The 13,565-nt window shown below is 42.4% G+C and overlaps 1 protein-coding gene across 1 annotated transcript in view; it reads right to left on the reverse strand.

Moving 5' to 3' along the window:
* Positions 1 to 2,267: 2,267 nt before the first annotated feature.
* Positions 2,268 to 13,565, reverse strand: part of LOC129024545 (sperm protein associated with the nucleus on the X chromosome N2) — a 45,629-nt gene continuing 34,331 nt past the window's right edge. The window contains exons 2-3 of the mRNA XM_054471662.1: positions 11,185 to 11,381; positions 2,268 to 3,048 (exon numbers count right to left, since the gene is read on the reverse strand). Coding sequence (XP_054327637.1) covers positions 2,767 to 3,048; positions 11,185 to 11,262 — 360 coding nt within the window. The 5' untranslated portion in view covers positions 11,263 to 11,381 and the 3' untranslated portion in view covers positions 2,268 to 2,766. The remainder of the gene's footprint in view (positions 3,049 to 11,184; positions 11,382 to 13,565) is intronic.

Genomic DNA, 13,565 nt, shown 5'->3' on the forward strand with positions numbered 1-13,565 from the left:
CATTTCTATAAGATTCTCAAAATAACAAAAGTATATAGGCTGAGAATAGTGGTCACTAGGGATTATGAACTTGAGAGGAAAGTTGGGTGTGGCTATTACAGGAAAAATGAGAGATCCTTGTGTTGATGAAACTCTTCTGTATTATTATGGTGGTTGTCCCTTAAATGTAGGCATATGATAAAACTGAATATAACTAAACACACTCACACACACACACACACACACACGAGCACATGTAAAATTGGTGATCTGAACAGATGGACTGTACTAATGCCAGTTTTCTGGTTGCGATGTACTATACTTTTGCAAGATCTTATAATTGGAGGAAATTGAGTAAAAGATACAGTGTGGTATCTCTTCATATTATTTCTTACAATGGCATGCTAACAGATACATTAAAAGATGTTCAACATCATTAATCAAAAGAGAAATGCCTACTAAAACGAGAATATCACTTCACACTTGTTAAGATGGCTATTATCAATTAAACAATAAATAACAAATTTTGATGAGAGTGTGAAGAAAAAACAAACCTAGTACACTCTTGGTGGAAATGTAGATTGGTATAACCATTATGTAAAACAGTATGGAGGTTTCTAAAGAAATTAAAATGTAACTACCATATGATCCAGCAATCCTTCTTCTGGGTATATACACAAAGGAGATGAAATCATAGCCTCATATAGATATATGCACTCTCACATTCATTACAGCATTATTCACAATAGCCAAGATATGGAAACAACTTAAATGCCCATCAATGGATGAATGGATTTTAAAACGTGGTGTGTGTGTGTGTGTGTGTGTGTGTGTGTGTGTAGTTATTTATAGTTATACAGAACTAAATATTATTCAGACTTAAAGAAAAGAGATCTTGGCATTTGCCACCATATGGATGAACAAGTGTAGAGATCTAATGCACAGGGGGACTAAAGCTGATGAAATTGCGTCATCAATTTTTGTTAAATAAGTAGATTTTAGCTGCTATTGTCACACACTTAAAAACTAAGAAGAGAGGTATGCTAATCTGCTTCACCATAGTAACCATTTTACTTTATGTATCCCATAATATCATGTTGTAAACCTCAAATATACACGATAAAATTTCTTTAAAATAGAAATAAAAAATCATCACACTTCTATATACTAACATTGAACATGTAGAAATCAAAATTAAACACATGATACTATTTACAGTCACTTGAAAGAGAATGTAATACTAAGTTATAAATTAAACAAAACATGGATCAGAAGGTGGGTACAAATATTAAATATCAAAATATCTTTTTAAATTTACAAAATACAAAAATGTACCTGATATATCAATTTACAAGGGAAGAACAGATTATATATAAATAGATGCATCTTACAAACAGGCCTGAGTGAAACATTAAATATTGACAATGGCTACATAAATTGAAAACAAATGTCCACAAACAATAAAAAACATGTATTAACACTCATACAGAGAAAAGAATACACATCAAATGCATTACAATGATTGCCAATGTAGACGAGAGAAATAAAACTGGGTCATGGAAACAAAGGAGAGTGAATGAGTAAATAAATAGGAGAGGGTCTTGAGCAATCAACTCAAAGAATATAACTCAGCCTTCTTCATTGATGCCAAACCACTCTATTGTATTCCCTTCAATAAAAACAATATTTTTTTAAGGAAAGAATTCTTAATCATTGACATTCTATAGAAATGCTGGTGTATGGAAGTGGTAATAAAAATACCAACTTTTACTTGTATCACTATATTCAAATTCTCTGTAGACTACGCTTTCATTTATTGCCTGCAGTAGACAATAGCCACTAGTTTCTTAGCAAGGAAATGCCCTAGTATTGGGCCATGGCCTCCAAACACCATTATTTTGGTGTGTGTGACATGCTGTCTTACTCTATGTAGGGTGAAGTTTTTTGTCTGTTTGAGGGGCTTCAGTTGCTTACAGTATTGGTTTGAGTTGCAACCCAAATCACTACGAGGTATGTGGCCTGGAGGCGGTGATTTTGGTGTCTTCATTTTGGAAAGAGTGTCACTGTCACCTAGATACAATACAGATCTTTGTATTTTATTTTATTTATTTATTTTTGAAGACAGAATCTCGCTCTATCCCCCAGGCTGGAGTGCAGTGGCCAGATCTCAGCTCACTGCAACTTCCACCTCCTGGGTTCAAGTGATTCTCCTGCCTCAGCCTCCCATGTAGCTGGGATTACAGGCACCTGCCACCATGCCCAGCTAATTTTTGTATTTTTTTTTTTTTAGTAGAGACTGGGGTTTGCCATGTTGGACAGGCTGGTCTCGAACTCCTGACCTCAGGTGATCGTCTGCCTCGGCCTCCCAAAGTGCTGGGATTATAGGCATGAGCCACCGCGCCCAGCCAATACAGATCTTTTTAAATGCCCTTCTACACATTCACATGCTCCAAACACCAAGTCCTTTTCTTCCTCTCCTGTTAGATAAAATTTTAAGAAGAAAATTTGTCTCTAGGAATAAGTCCTCCCCCAGGCCTTATTTACAATGTCTGGGTAACTGTCAACCTGTGGGTCTGTCTGCCAACCCTACAGGATCTCATATCCTTCCCTTCTCAAATGCCTACCTCTTCCCTTCCCTTCCTTCCCACCATCAGACAACAGGCAGAGATATACACAGTCATCAGCTCCTCAAACTTGATTTTATTGTAATCCTCGCCATTGGTGGTGAGGATTTGTCCAATTTGGTTTCTCCATGTTTGACTAGTCCTCCCCACCCTCCTGTGAAGATCATTCTGATGAGTCTAGGTCTTCATCCTCCTGTGAAGATCCTTCAGATGAGTCTAGGTCTTCATCCTCCTGTGAAGATCCTTCAAATGAGTCTAGGCCTTCGTCCTCTTCCTCTTGGACAGGATCGATGGAGTTCTCTTGGGACTGGTCATTCTCCAGTTGATTTGAATTTATTTTCTTATGCTTCCTGTAGTAATACACTATTATTGTTAGATATTCTATTGTTTTTGTCTTTTGAAAGCTCTGTTCAGGGGCTGAGACTCTGTTCGGTGCCTCCTGCATCTGGTAAGAAAACAGGCAGAAGCCAGAAAGACATTATTTTGGGTGAATAGGGTAGAGACTGGACAGCAAGGGGGGCTTTATGGGAAGGAATGCAGGTTGAGGAACAGGTTTGTGCCAGAGAAGAACAAGGTAGAATCATAGGGTAGGGATCTATGGGGAAGAAGAAGAGGAGCATGGGTAGGGTCATCTGTTAGTCCAAACTGCATGATTTTGTAAGTTCTTTGCTATTTTGCAGACCTTGGTCAAAGTGAAACATTCCATGGGGGTTCAGGCTGGGAGAAACATCCTGCCTAACCACCTGACCACAAGGTAGACAAAGGCTCAACTAAAGAAACATCCCTATCATATCTTGCTTGGCAAAGTTCTAAGGAACACCACAATGATATTCCACTGGAAAAAGGGCCAAACCACCTGATCATAAGAACATCATATCAATATCCTGCCGGGTAGCATCCCACACTGCCCAGGTCCCTCCTGCCCATACCTGTAAGTACCCCAGCCTGTAAGCGGCGGTGGGCTCTGGCATTAAGCTTGTCCTCCACTTCCACAGGTGTCTGTCATATTCCTGTGTTGCTGTTTGAGCTGCCCCCTGTGTGTCTTTCTTTCATCCTTGCCTTCCCTTCAAAACCTAACATTTTGGTGCCAAAACCTGGAGTGGTGATTGGGTTCTAATGGGTAAGTTTTCTCTTGCAACCTGGAAAGCAGCAAGCAGCACAAACTAGACCAGGGCCTGCTTCCAAATCCTGAGTGTACTCCCTGTTCCCAGTCCCATTCCCCTTATTCTCTAGTCTTCTCCAGACCTGGGCTAACCTCCAGATATTGATCAAACAATCCACCTTATTTTTTGTTCCTTCCTGTTTCCGGGCACCTGCAACAAGGATCACCCCCATTGCTGGACATCACATCCAACACTGGGCTTCAATTAGTGGGTGAGTCTCCCTCTTCCTCCTTTCCGGATTCCTCTCTATTTCTGCCCATTCTCCAAAAAATTCCAGTGCTGGGTGAGAGGTCTCCCCAGTCACCAGGTGACTGCAGCCTACCTTCTTAGGGTACACCCTCAGAACCTTTGCCACTCTGGCTGCTCCGGCCTCTGGGGAACATGAATAGCTACGGGGCTGCCCCAACTCTCCAGGTCCCTTCTCCCAGGAGGAATCAAGTACTCACTTCCCTATGGGGTATTCACTTCTTTCTGGAGTACTCGCTCCCCCCTGGGGTATTCAGTCCCTTCCAGAGTACTCACTTTCCTCAGGGGTAGTCACTCCCATCCAGAGTATTCACTCCCCTCTTCCAAAAAACAAAACATTCAACTTCCAAATTCAATATAATCTAAAAAACTTTCTTCAATGCAATGGTAAATAATCTGAAGTGCTTTGCTTATCTCCTTTCATGCCTCACTCTCTCTCTCTCTCTCTGCCAATCTTGTTCACCTTTTCAAATCTTCCTCTTCAAGGAGAAACCCCCCAAAATGCCTCTTCCTCTGGACAAGTCTTCTTCCTCTGAATTTCAACCTGGCCAACACACCCCTTCTTCAGTCTCCTGTCCACCACCATTCCCTCCACCTTCTCCTTCAGATCCGGCTCCTCCACCCCCTTACCGTCGCCCTTGATCACCCTTCCTTCTCCACCTCAAACCAGGTCTCACACCCAACCCCCTTTCTCTAGAAACCAGGCACATGTCCAAAGGCCTTCCAAAGTCCTTCCATTGCAGGAGGTTGCAAGGGCTAAAGGCATAATCTGAATTCAAGTTCCCTTCTCTCTAGCGGACTTTTCCCATATAGAAAAGAGACTTGACTCCTTTTCAATGAATCCTACCTCCTTCCACAAGGAATTTTTGTACTTCCCTAAATCTTATGACCTTACCTGGCATGACATATATGTCATCCTCTCCTCTACCCTCACCCTGGAGGACAGGGAACACATCTTTATGGGTGCCCAGGCCCATGAGAACACCCTCCACCAACAAGATGCTGCTCATAATCCAATAGGGACCCTAGCTGTCCCCAGAAGTGACCCCAGTTGGAATTATCAGGCAACTTCCGTAGACAGACAGAAATCAGGCCATATGATATCATGCTTTCTAGCTGGCATAAATAAAGCTGTCCCTGCTCGTTTCCTCTCCTGCCTTTCAAAAGTCACAACTAAATATGCCACCTTAAGCCCTAATACCAATAAGGGCAAAATCTACCTCCATTTATACTTTATCTCCCAGTCAGCCCCAGACATTTGAAAAAAACTTAAAAAACTGGAGGATGGCCCTTAAACCTTCCAAAGAGACTTAATCAAAGTGGCCTTCAAGGTCTATAAGATTAGAGAGGAAGAACTAAAAAATCCAAACCTAAAGAAGGACCAGGCTAAACACCAAATGCTGGTAGCTGCCACTCAACAGGGTTCCCAAGGCCTACAGAATTGCTCAACTTGGCAACAGTCAACTCCAGGAGCCTGTTATAAGTTCGTTTAACAGGGACACTGGGCAAAAGCCTAGCCTAATCCCAGGATACTCTGTAAACCTTGCCCCATCTGTGGTATCAAGCAACACTGGAAGTCAGACTGTGCTCATTGAAACTCTTCATCCTGCTTCACCACCCATACCTGAAGACAGGTGGGGCCTGAAGTCCACTGCCATCACCACCTCGGAACCCAGGGTAATGCTGTCAGTCTCTAGTAAGCCCATGTCTTTCCTATTGGATACTCAATAGGACAACTGGTTACTCGGTTTTACCAGAATATTCTAGACCCTTTTTCAGTTCTTCGATCTCTATTGTGAGAGTCAATAGAATCCCCTGTAGACACAGACTCGTCCTTTATTATGCAACCTATTCAACAGCCCCCTTCACCCACTCTTTCCTGGTTATCCCTCAGTCCCCTACCCCTATCTTGGGGTGGTACATATTAAGTAAATCCCAGGCCTCCATGCAATGCGGCTCCTATAATTCTACCCCTTTTAGTTTACTCTGCCACCCAAATGCTTCCCCCTCCCCCAACTCATCCTCATTATCCACCCTGTTACCTTCTGTTAATTCTAAAGCTTGGAATGTTTCTAAACCCACAATAGCCACACATCACATCCCAGTTAAAATAACCCTTCAAGACCCCTCAATTTTCCTTTATCAGTCTCAATATCCCCTTAATCCAGCCTTGCTTAGGGGGTCTAAAACCTATTATCTGTAAACTTTTACAAGCTCAAATTCTCAAGCCCGTCAACTCTCTCCACAACACCCCTATTCTGGCTTTCCAAAAGACAGACGGGACTTACCCCTTTGTCTAGGATCTCCAAGTTGTTAACCAGGCAGTGGTACCAATCCATCTAGTGGTCCTCAACCAATATACTCTACTCTACCGTATTGCCCCATCTACCACATACTCCTTTGTATTGAACTAAAAGACAACTATTTCACTATTCCCTTAAATCTGGCTTACCAAAGTCTTTTTGCTTTAACTTGGTCAAATCCTAATACTCCTCTGTATTGAACTAAAAGACGACTATTTCACTATTCCCTTAAATCTGGCTTACCAAAGTCTTTTTGCTTTGACTTGGTCAAATCCTAATACTCACATATCCCGTACTCTTACAGGACTTACACATGGACTTACACATAGACTGTACTCTTAGAGGGGTTCTGGGATAGGCCCCACCTGTTCAGACAGGCCCTCACCAAGGACCTAGCTGAACTTCCCCTTGCTCCTAGTACCCTCCTTCAATTATGTCAATGACCTCTTTCTCTGTAGCCCCTTCCTTAACCTGTCCATTCAACACACCACTCAGGTTTTAAACTTCCTTCATAATCAAGTATATTGGGCCTAACCCACAAAATCTCAGGTAGCCCAAATCAAAGTTACTTACCTTGGGTTTGTCCTAACCCCTAATTCTCGAGCCATCCCAACCCAATGAAAGGAGCTAATTTGGGACATGCCCCTTCCCCACATGAAAAAAGAACCTCCCCTCCTTCTTGGGCCTTGTGGGATACTTCTGGCTGTGAATTCCCAACTTTGACTTGCTGGCCAAGCCACTATATGTAGCCTCACATGGGCCCATCCTAAAACCCCTAAACCCAGCTTGCCCCATCAACTCCCACTTAAAAACTTAAAAATGCCCTTTTAATGGCCCTAGCACCGGGACTGCCCAACTTCACCAAGCCCTTCACTTTGTATGTACATTCCGACCAAGGCCTTGCCCTTGGACTACTCTGCCAAACATACGGCGACGCCCCACAAGCCATCATGTGCCTCTCAAAACAACTGGACTCTGCCATCCAAGGCTGGTCACTCTGACTAAAAATCTTGGGTGTGGCCACAATGCTGGCCTTAGAGGCACGGAAACTCCCTCTCTACCAACACATTACTATTGCATCTTCCCATTACCTACAGGACCTCATAAACCATCAATCCCTTCTATCCCTCCCACCATCCTGCTTAGAGCAGGTACATGCCTTATTCATAGGTAACCTTCTAATCACCTTCCAGAGACATAAAACTCTCAACCCAACCACCCTCCTCCCTGTAAACACTTCCGACTCTAAGCTCTCTCACTCCCGTCTGGACCTCTTAGACTCCCTCTCCTCCCCCTTCCAACACATTTCAGATGCCCCTTTGCAGGGAACCCATACATGGTTAGTTAATGGAAGCTCTTTTAGGGAGCCATGTCCAGCAGCTGGCTATTCCATCATTGCTGAACATAAACTCCTAGAATCCAATCCCCTCCCACCCCATGCTACCTCTCAACAGGCAAAGCTAGTTGCCCTAACTAGGGCCCTCACCCTAGCAAAGGGAAAGAGGGTCAACATTTACACCAATTCCAAATATGCATACCATATCCTACAGTCTCATGCCTTCACCTGGCAGGAACAGGATTTCCTAACTACAAAAGGAACTCCCATAAGAAATGGCAAACTTATACATAAGCTGCTGGGGGTGGATAAACTACCACTAAAGGCCACCATTATCCATTGCAAGGGACACCGAAAGGCTGCAGATGCCATAACCGAGAAAAACTTTTCAACAAATTCGGCAGCCTGGCAGGCAGCCCTTAAAACCCCATCGTTATTGCTCATTTTTTCCCAGCATATGCCCCGTATATACCCAGCAGGAACAAACCCCACTTGCCCGGACTGGCGCCATTCAGGAAAAAATGGTTCCACCTCAATGATAAAAGTGTCTTGCCCAAGTTTTAAAAACTATCTGTACTTTTATATGTGCACAACCATTTCTATGCCAGTTACTGCCCCGACTCCAGTTTTTAGAAACTTATATATATTCTTCCGCCATGGCTGCCCATCTCAAAGATATTACTAAGGCATGCTCCCTTTGCACTCAAACTTCCCCTCAGGAAGCTCTCAAACCATCTCCTTTCCCACACACCAGACCTGAGGACACTTACCAGGGCAGGACTAGCAAATCAACATCACTCACATGCGCCCCAGAAAGTGATTCTTGTACATTCTAACAATAGTAGATACATTCTCTGGATGGATAAAAGCTTTTTCTACCACCACCAAAAAGGCACACCCCATCGCTTCTATTCTCTCCACCCATATTATCCACTGGTTTAAACTCCCCTCTTGCATCTAGTCAGACAATGGGCCAATTTGTTTCACAGTTTAACCAACAGCTGGTAAAGGCTGTAAACATTAAATCGGCTTTGCATATTCCTTACCACTCCCAATCTTCAGGAAAAATTTTATAAAAAACAACAACTAACCAAACTCTCCCTAAAGGTTAAAATGGCCTGGACTTCACTTCTCCCATTGTTCCTCATGCGTTTATGAGTCATTTCCCAAAAGCGCTCAGCCTAAGCCCATTTAAACTCATGTACAAATGCCCTTTTATCCTCCAAAATCTCCCTGTATTTTCTCCCCCTTCTATATGGAATACTTGGCCGGCGTTACACCTCACCCAACATCTAATAAGACAGTACACAAATGTTTACTTGACCCAGCCTAAAAGTCCATCCTCAAAACACTCCTCCCTGTCCCTACAACCAGGGGACTGGGTCTGAATCACAGACTAATCCTCCTCCCCTCACCAACCTAAGTGGAGGAGTTCTCACCAGGTTATCCTAACTACTCACACAGCGCCAAAGCTAACATCCTTTCCACACTGAATGCACCATTTCAAACTAAAAAGAGCACCAGATCCACATCTAGAAATTTGTTCACCCCCAAATTATTCTCCTTCCCTCACAGGACCAACCTCACTGTACTTAACAAGAATTCTAGAAGTTGCCAATCCAGAACACCTTAGTCCATAACATTCTCCGTCTCCAATTTCCAATCTTTTATCTCCTACTTTATTTCAGATCTTTCCTGGTTTCCCTTCCCCATGTCCCTGAATAGTCCATGCCAATTTGTCACACTAATCCAGGAGGTATGACTTTAGGGCACCTCCAAAATTTCACTCCTACTCAAATCTCCTCTTTCTCCTTTTGTCCTCTTTATCTGTGGGATATTCTAAGTCCCCACCCCGAATGTCTAACAGATGAGCTCCCTGCATCAGCCTCACTGCCTCTTATATCAGTCACACTTCCCTCTTCTTTCCAACCGTTAAATTTATTTGTCCACACATATCCAGTAGTTCAAAGCCCTTCCTGTTAACCTGGCCACATAAACCCGGTCCAAAATAAACCTGCATTTCACCTAATTGACCAATTCATTCCCAAAACCTGTTTATAATCTTGCTCGGCTAATCACCTTTCCCCCCGCAATCCATCAAATCCACCCACACAGTCACACACAGGGCTATCACCCTCCTTTGCCTCATAGCCTCTTAACTAAAGATGTTACCAGTCGGATTCCATAAAATACCTCTTACCAACCCCTCCCCTCTCTGCCGGAGCCGCTCTCCAAGTATCCAACTCAAGGGCGCTCCCTGGAAAATATCCACAAACAATTCCCTCAACTGCAACCTGTATCCTGCGCTGTCAGGACCGCAATGGCTATTAGTTACAAAAACCCATTTCCCGCTCTCTCTCCAAAACCAAACAGCCTTCACCTCCTCCACCCCCAACATTTCCTATCAGGCCTTCAGAGGGGCTACCCTTGCTGGCAGGTATTCAACTTGGAAAAACATAAAAGTTAAAACAAAGGGTTTGTGCAGAATTCAACCCCCACCTTCTCATGGCTTGCCACCATAACCTACAACTTTTGTCTGTCCACTCCTAGTGTCTTGTTCCTTTGTGCCACAACTCTTATCTCTGCCTACTGGCCAATTGGTCAGGAACATGCACCCTTGTGTTTCAATCTAAACATTAACACTTTGCCTAACAACCAGACCATCCAGGTTCATTTAGTAGCTTCTGTCTCATCTTCCTCCACACACACTAAGCAGGCTCTACTTCTCATTCTAGTGTTAGCAAAACTAAACTTCTGTGCTGCACTCAGAGCTGGCGTAAGCAGGTGGTCCCTTTCTTAGGGCCGTTAATCTTGTTCCTCCTAGTAATACAATTGGCCCATGTATACTCACCTTCATATCCTGCGTTATTTCCCGAAGGCTAAACTCCCCTCTCCAGGCAGCCACCCAGCAACACACTGATACCATCCTTCTCCTCTGCCAAGTCCGGTACCAGTGCCTCCAGGAAAACAACTCTGAAGTCCAACACCCACTGCTTCAAAACCCAAACCCTGATTATAGCTCCCCTATTCAGCAGGAAGCAGCCAGATAATCAACAATGCCCGTCTTCCTTTTATACTAAAGTAGAAGGCAAGAATGTGAGTCCAAACCACCATTTTGTAAGCATCCTGCTATTTTGCAGACCTTGGTCAAAGTGAAACATTCCACGGGGGTTTGGGCCATGAGAAAAATCTTGCCTAATAATCATAACACAAGACGGACAAAGGACCAACTAAAGAAACTTTCCTATCATATCTTGCTGGGCAAAGTTCCAAGAAACACCACAATGACATCCCACAGCCTGATCATAAAAACATCTTATCAATATCCTGCCAGGAAGTAAGCCAAACTGCCCAGGCCCCTTCCACCCATACCTATAAGCACCCCAGCCTGTAAGCAGCGGTGGGCTCTGGCATTAAGCGGGTCGCCCACTTCCACAGGTGTCTGCAGTATTCCTGTGTTGCTGTTTGAGCCACCCCCTCTGTGTGTGTCTTTCTTTCACCCTCACCTTCCCTTCAAAACCTAACAATCTTACCTCATCATTTTTTTTGTTATTGGATTCACAGGGGCTCTTCCTCTTCTCCCCATTTGTGCATGAAGTTGGCTGTTCCATGATTCTGGTTGGTTGTAGAACGTCTGTGGTAGGCTCTTGTAGACTCCAGACTTGCACAGCTATATTGAAGCTTCCCAGGAGGATGTCCCAGAGCTCTTGCCCTCCCTATGTATACCCTCCTAGAGACAAGGCAAAGCCACACCCTTGAGCTTCGTTTGATCATACAGGCAGTGTCCCAGCCAACGGCAGTCCTAGGGTGGCTTAGGCATCACAAAGCACCACTGCTGACCACTCCCTGGGCTTGTGGGGGAGGGGTGACAGGGGTGTAGAGGAAACCAAATGCTGTTGTTGTTTCAGCATCCCCTGAAGATGCATCCCAAATTGATCTGCTGCCGCTCCCCATTTCTCCATGTTTAATGTTCATGGTTCACATGGTAGCAAGAGGATGATTCCTTCAAGCCCTTCCCCACAGTCATTCCTATTAAGTCATTCATTCTTTTGTCTTCCTGCCCTCACCATGACTTAGCATTTTTAGATGTCTCATCTCAAATCCCCCAAGCTAGTGTGGCTACATTTAATTATTGGTGGAGATGTGAATTATCTCATTTCCCTTCTACAGTTCCTTCATATGCACCTTGAAGACCATTTACTTTTGGGCTACTGCCAGGCAAATTTCAACCTATGTTCTTTTACCCAATGTCCATGTAGTTCCTTTAAGTTTCCTATTTCCAATCTGAAATAATGGCCTTCAGTCTGTCAAAATTTTAGTGAATAAACATTCTTTACCGTGTATCCTAGTCTTGTTTCAAATCAGGGATGTATGTTCATAGTAAATGTAGTATCCCAACATGAATTCTGCCAGTATGTGGGTGGGGGAAGGAGTGGATATTCAAGTGCTGGAAGTTGTTCTCAGTGTTTACATGCAGGATACTACAATCTAAGACCAACATGTGCACCAGTATGGGCATAGTTATACTTTGTACTGGAGATTGTGTCCAGTGCAAAAGAAAAAAATGCATTCAGATTGGAAGGGGAGAAGTAAAACTGTCTTTTGTCAAAGACTACATGAAAGTGTATGTAGAAAATTCAATCTAAAAAAATGGTTCTACAATAATTGAGGTTAGCAAAATTGCAAAGTCAGAGATCAACACACAAATCAATTGTATGTTTATATATTAGCAGTTATATATGAGAAGTTTCTATATTAGAAGAGGCAATGTTTTAGCCAATGGTAGTCCTAGGGTGGACTGGAAGTTAATTTCAACAACTGAAAGTTGAAACTAAGAACAGTGCAATTTAAAATATCACTAAAAATATTAAAGGCTTAGGGATAAATCTGACCAAAGATGTAAATGACTTGTACACTTAAAACTACAAAAATTTACAATGATAAATTAATGACATAAGAAAAAAAATCGAGATGTATACTTTGATTTTCGGTTGGAAGATTCAATATTGTAAAATGGCAGTTATTTCCAATTTCATCTGTGGATTCAACTAAATTCTAATCAAAATTCTAAAAAGGCTTTTTAATAGAAATTGACAAGATAATTATAATATTCATATGGAAATATAAAGTGCCTAGAATAGTCAAAAGAAAAGTGTTGAATCTTAAAAAGCTCTGGATTGCATCACTGTCAATGTTCTAGTTTTGATAGTGTAATGTGGTAGCGTATTGAAGATTTTACTATTGGGAGAGACTGGTTGAAGGGTACAAAAGGCCTCCATGTACGTATCTTTGAAACTTCTTGTGAATTTATAATTGTTTCAAAATAAAAATCTAAAAATATTTTAAAAGACAGTAAGAAAGAGGACCAAAAATAGAGAAGGCATGGCCCAAGATTTCTCCCACAGGTTGACTGACACTTGTCTCATTCTCTGTAAGAAGTCACAAAACCTGATAATGAAAAAAAAATCTAAAAATAAGACAAAAGAGAAGTAGACCCTGGAATTTTGTTCCAGTGTTCATCAAGCTCACATAACTTTATTTTATACACCATAAAAACAAGAAAGGTCTAGAAAAATACCCCGCTGACCTCCAGACGCAAGGTATTTATTGCATTCTCATGACTGTCATCTAAACATTAACAAATCAAAAGAAGACTCTTATTAAGGTATACACCCCAGACGTTGTCTAGAGTTCAACAATTCCATTTATTAAATGCTCACAAGCTAACTTCTAATAATTTTTTGTACTCTTGCCTGCAATCAACAGTGAGAATAACACCCTGTCATATCATGTTATGGAAAACAAAACAAACAGAAAACCAAAAGGCATATGCCACATCAAACACAGTAAGTCAGAAACTGATTACAATTTTTGAAAATAACAGCTTTCAATTATCTTACTACCTTTTAAAATT

Source organism: Pongo pygmaeus, chromosome X (assembly GCF_028885625.2).
Source record: "Pongo pygmaeus isolate AG05252 chromosome X, NHGRI_mPonPyg2-v2.0_pri, whole genome shotgun sequence".
NCBI lineage: Eukaryota > Metazoa > Chordata > Mammalia > Primates > Hominidae > Pongo > Pongo pygmaeus.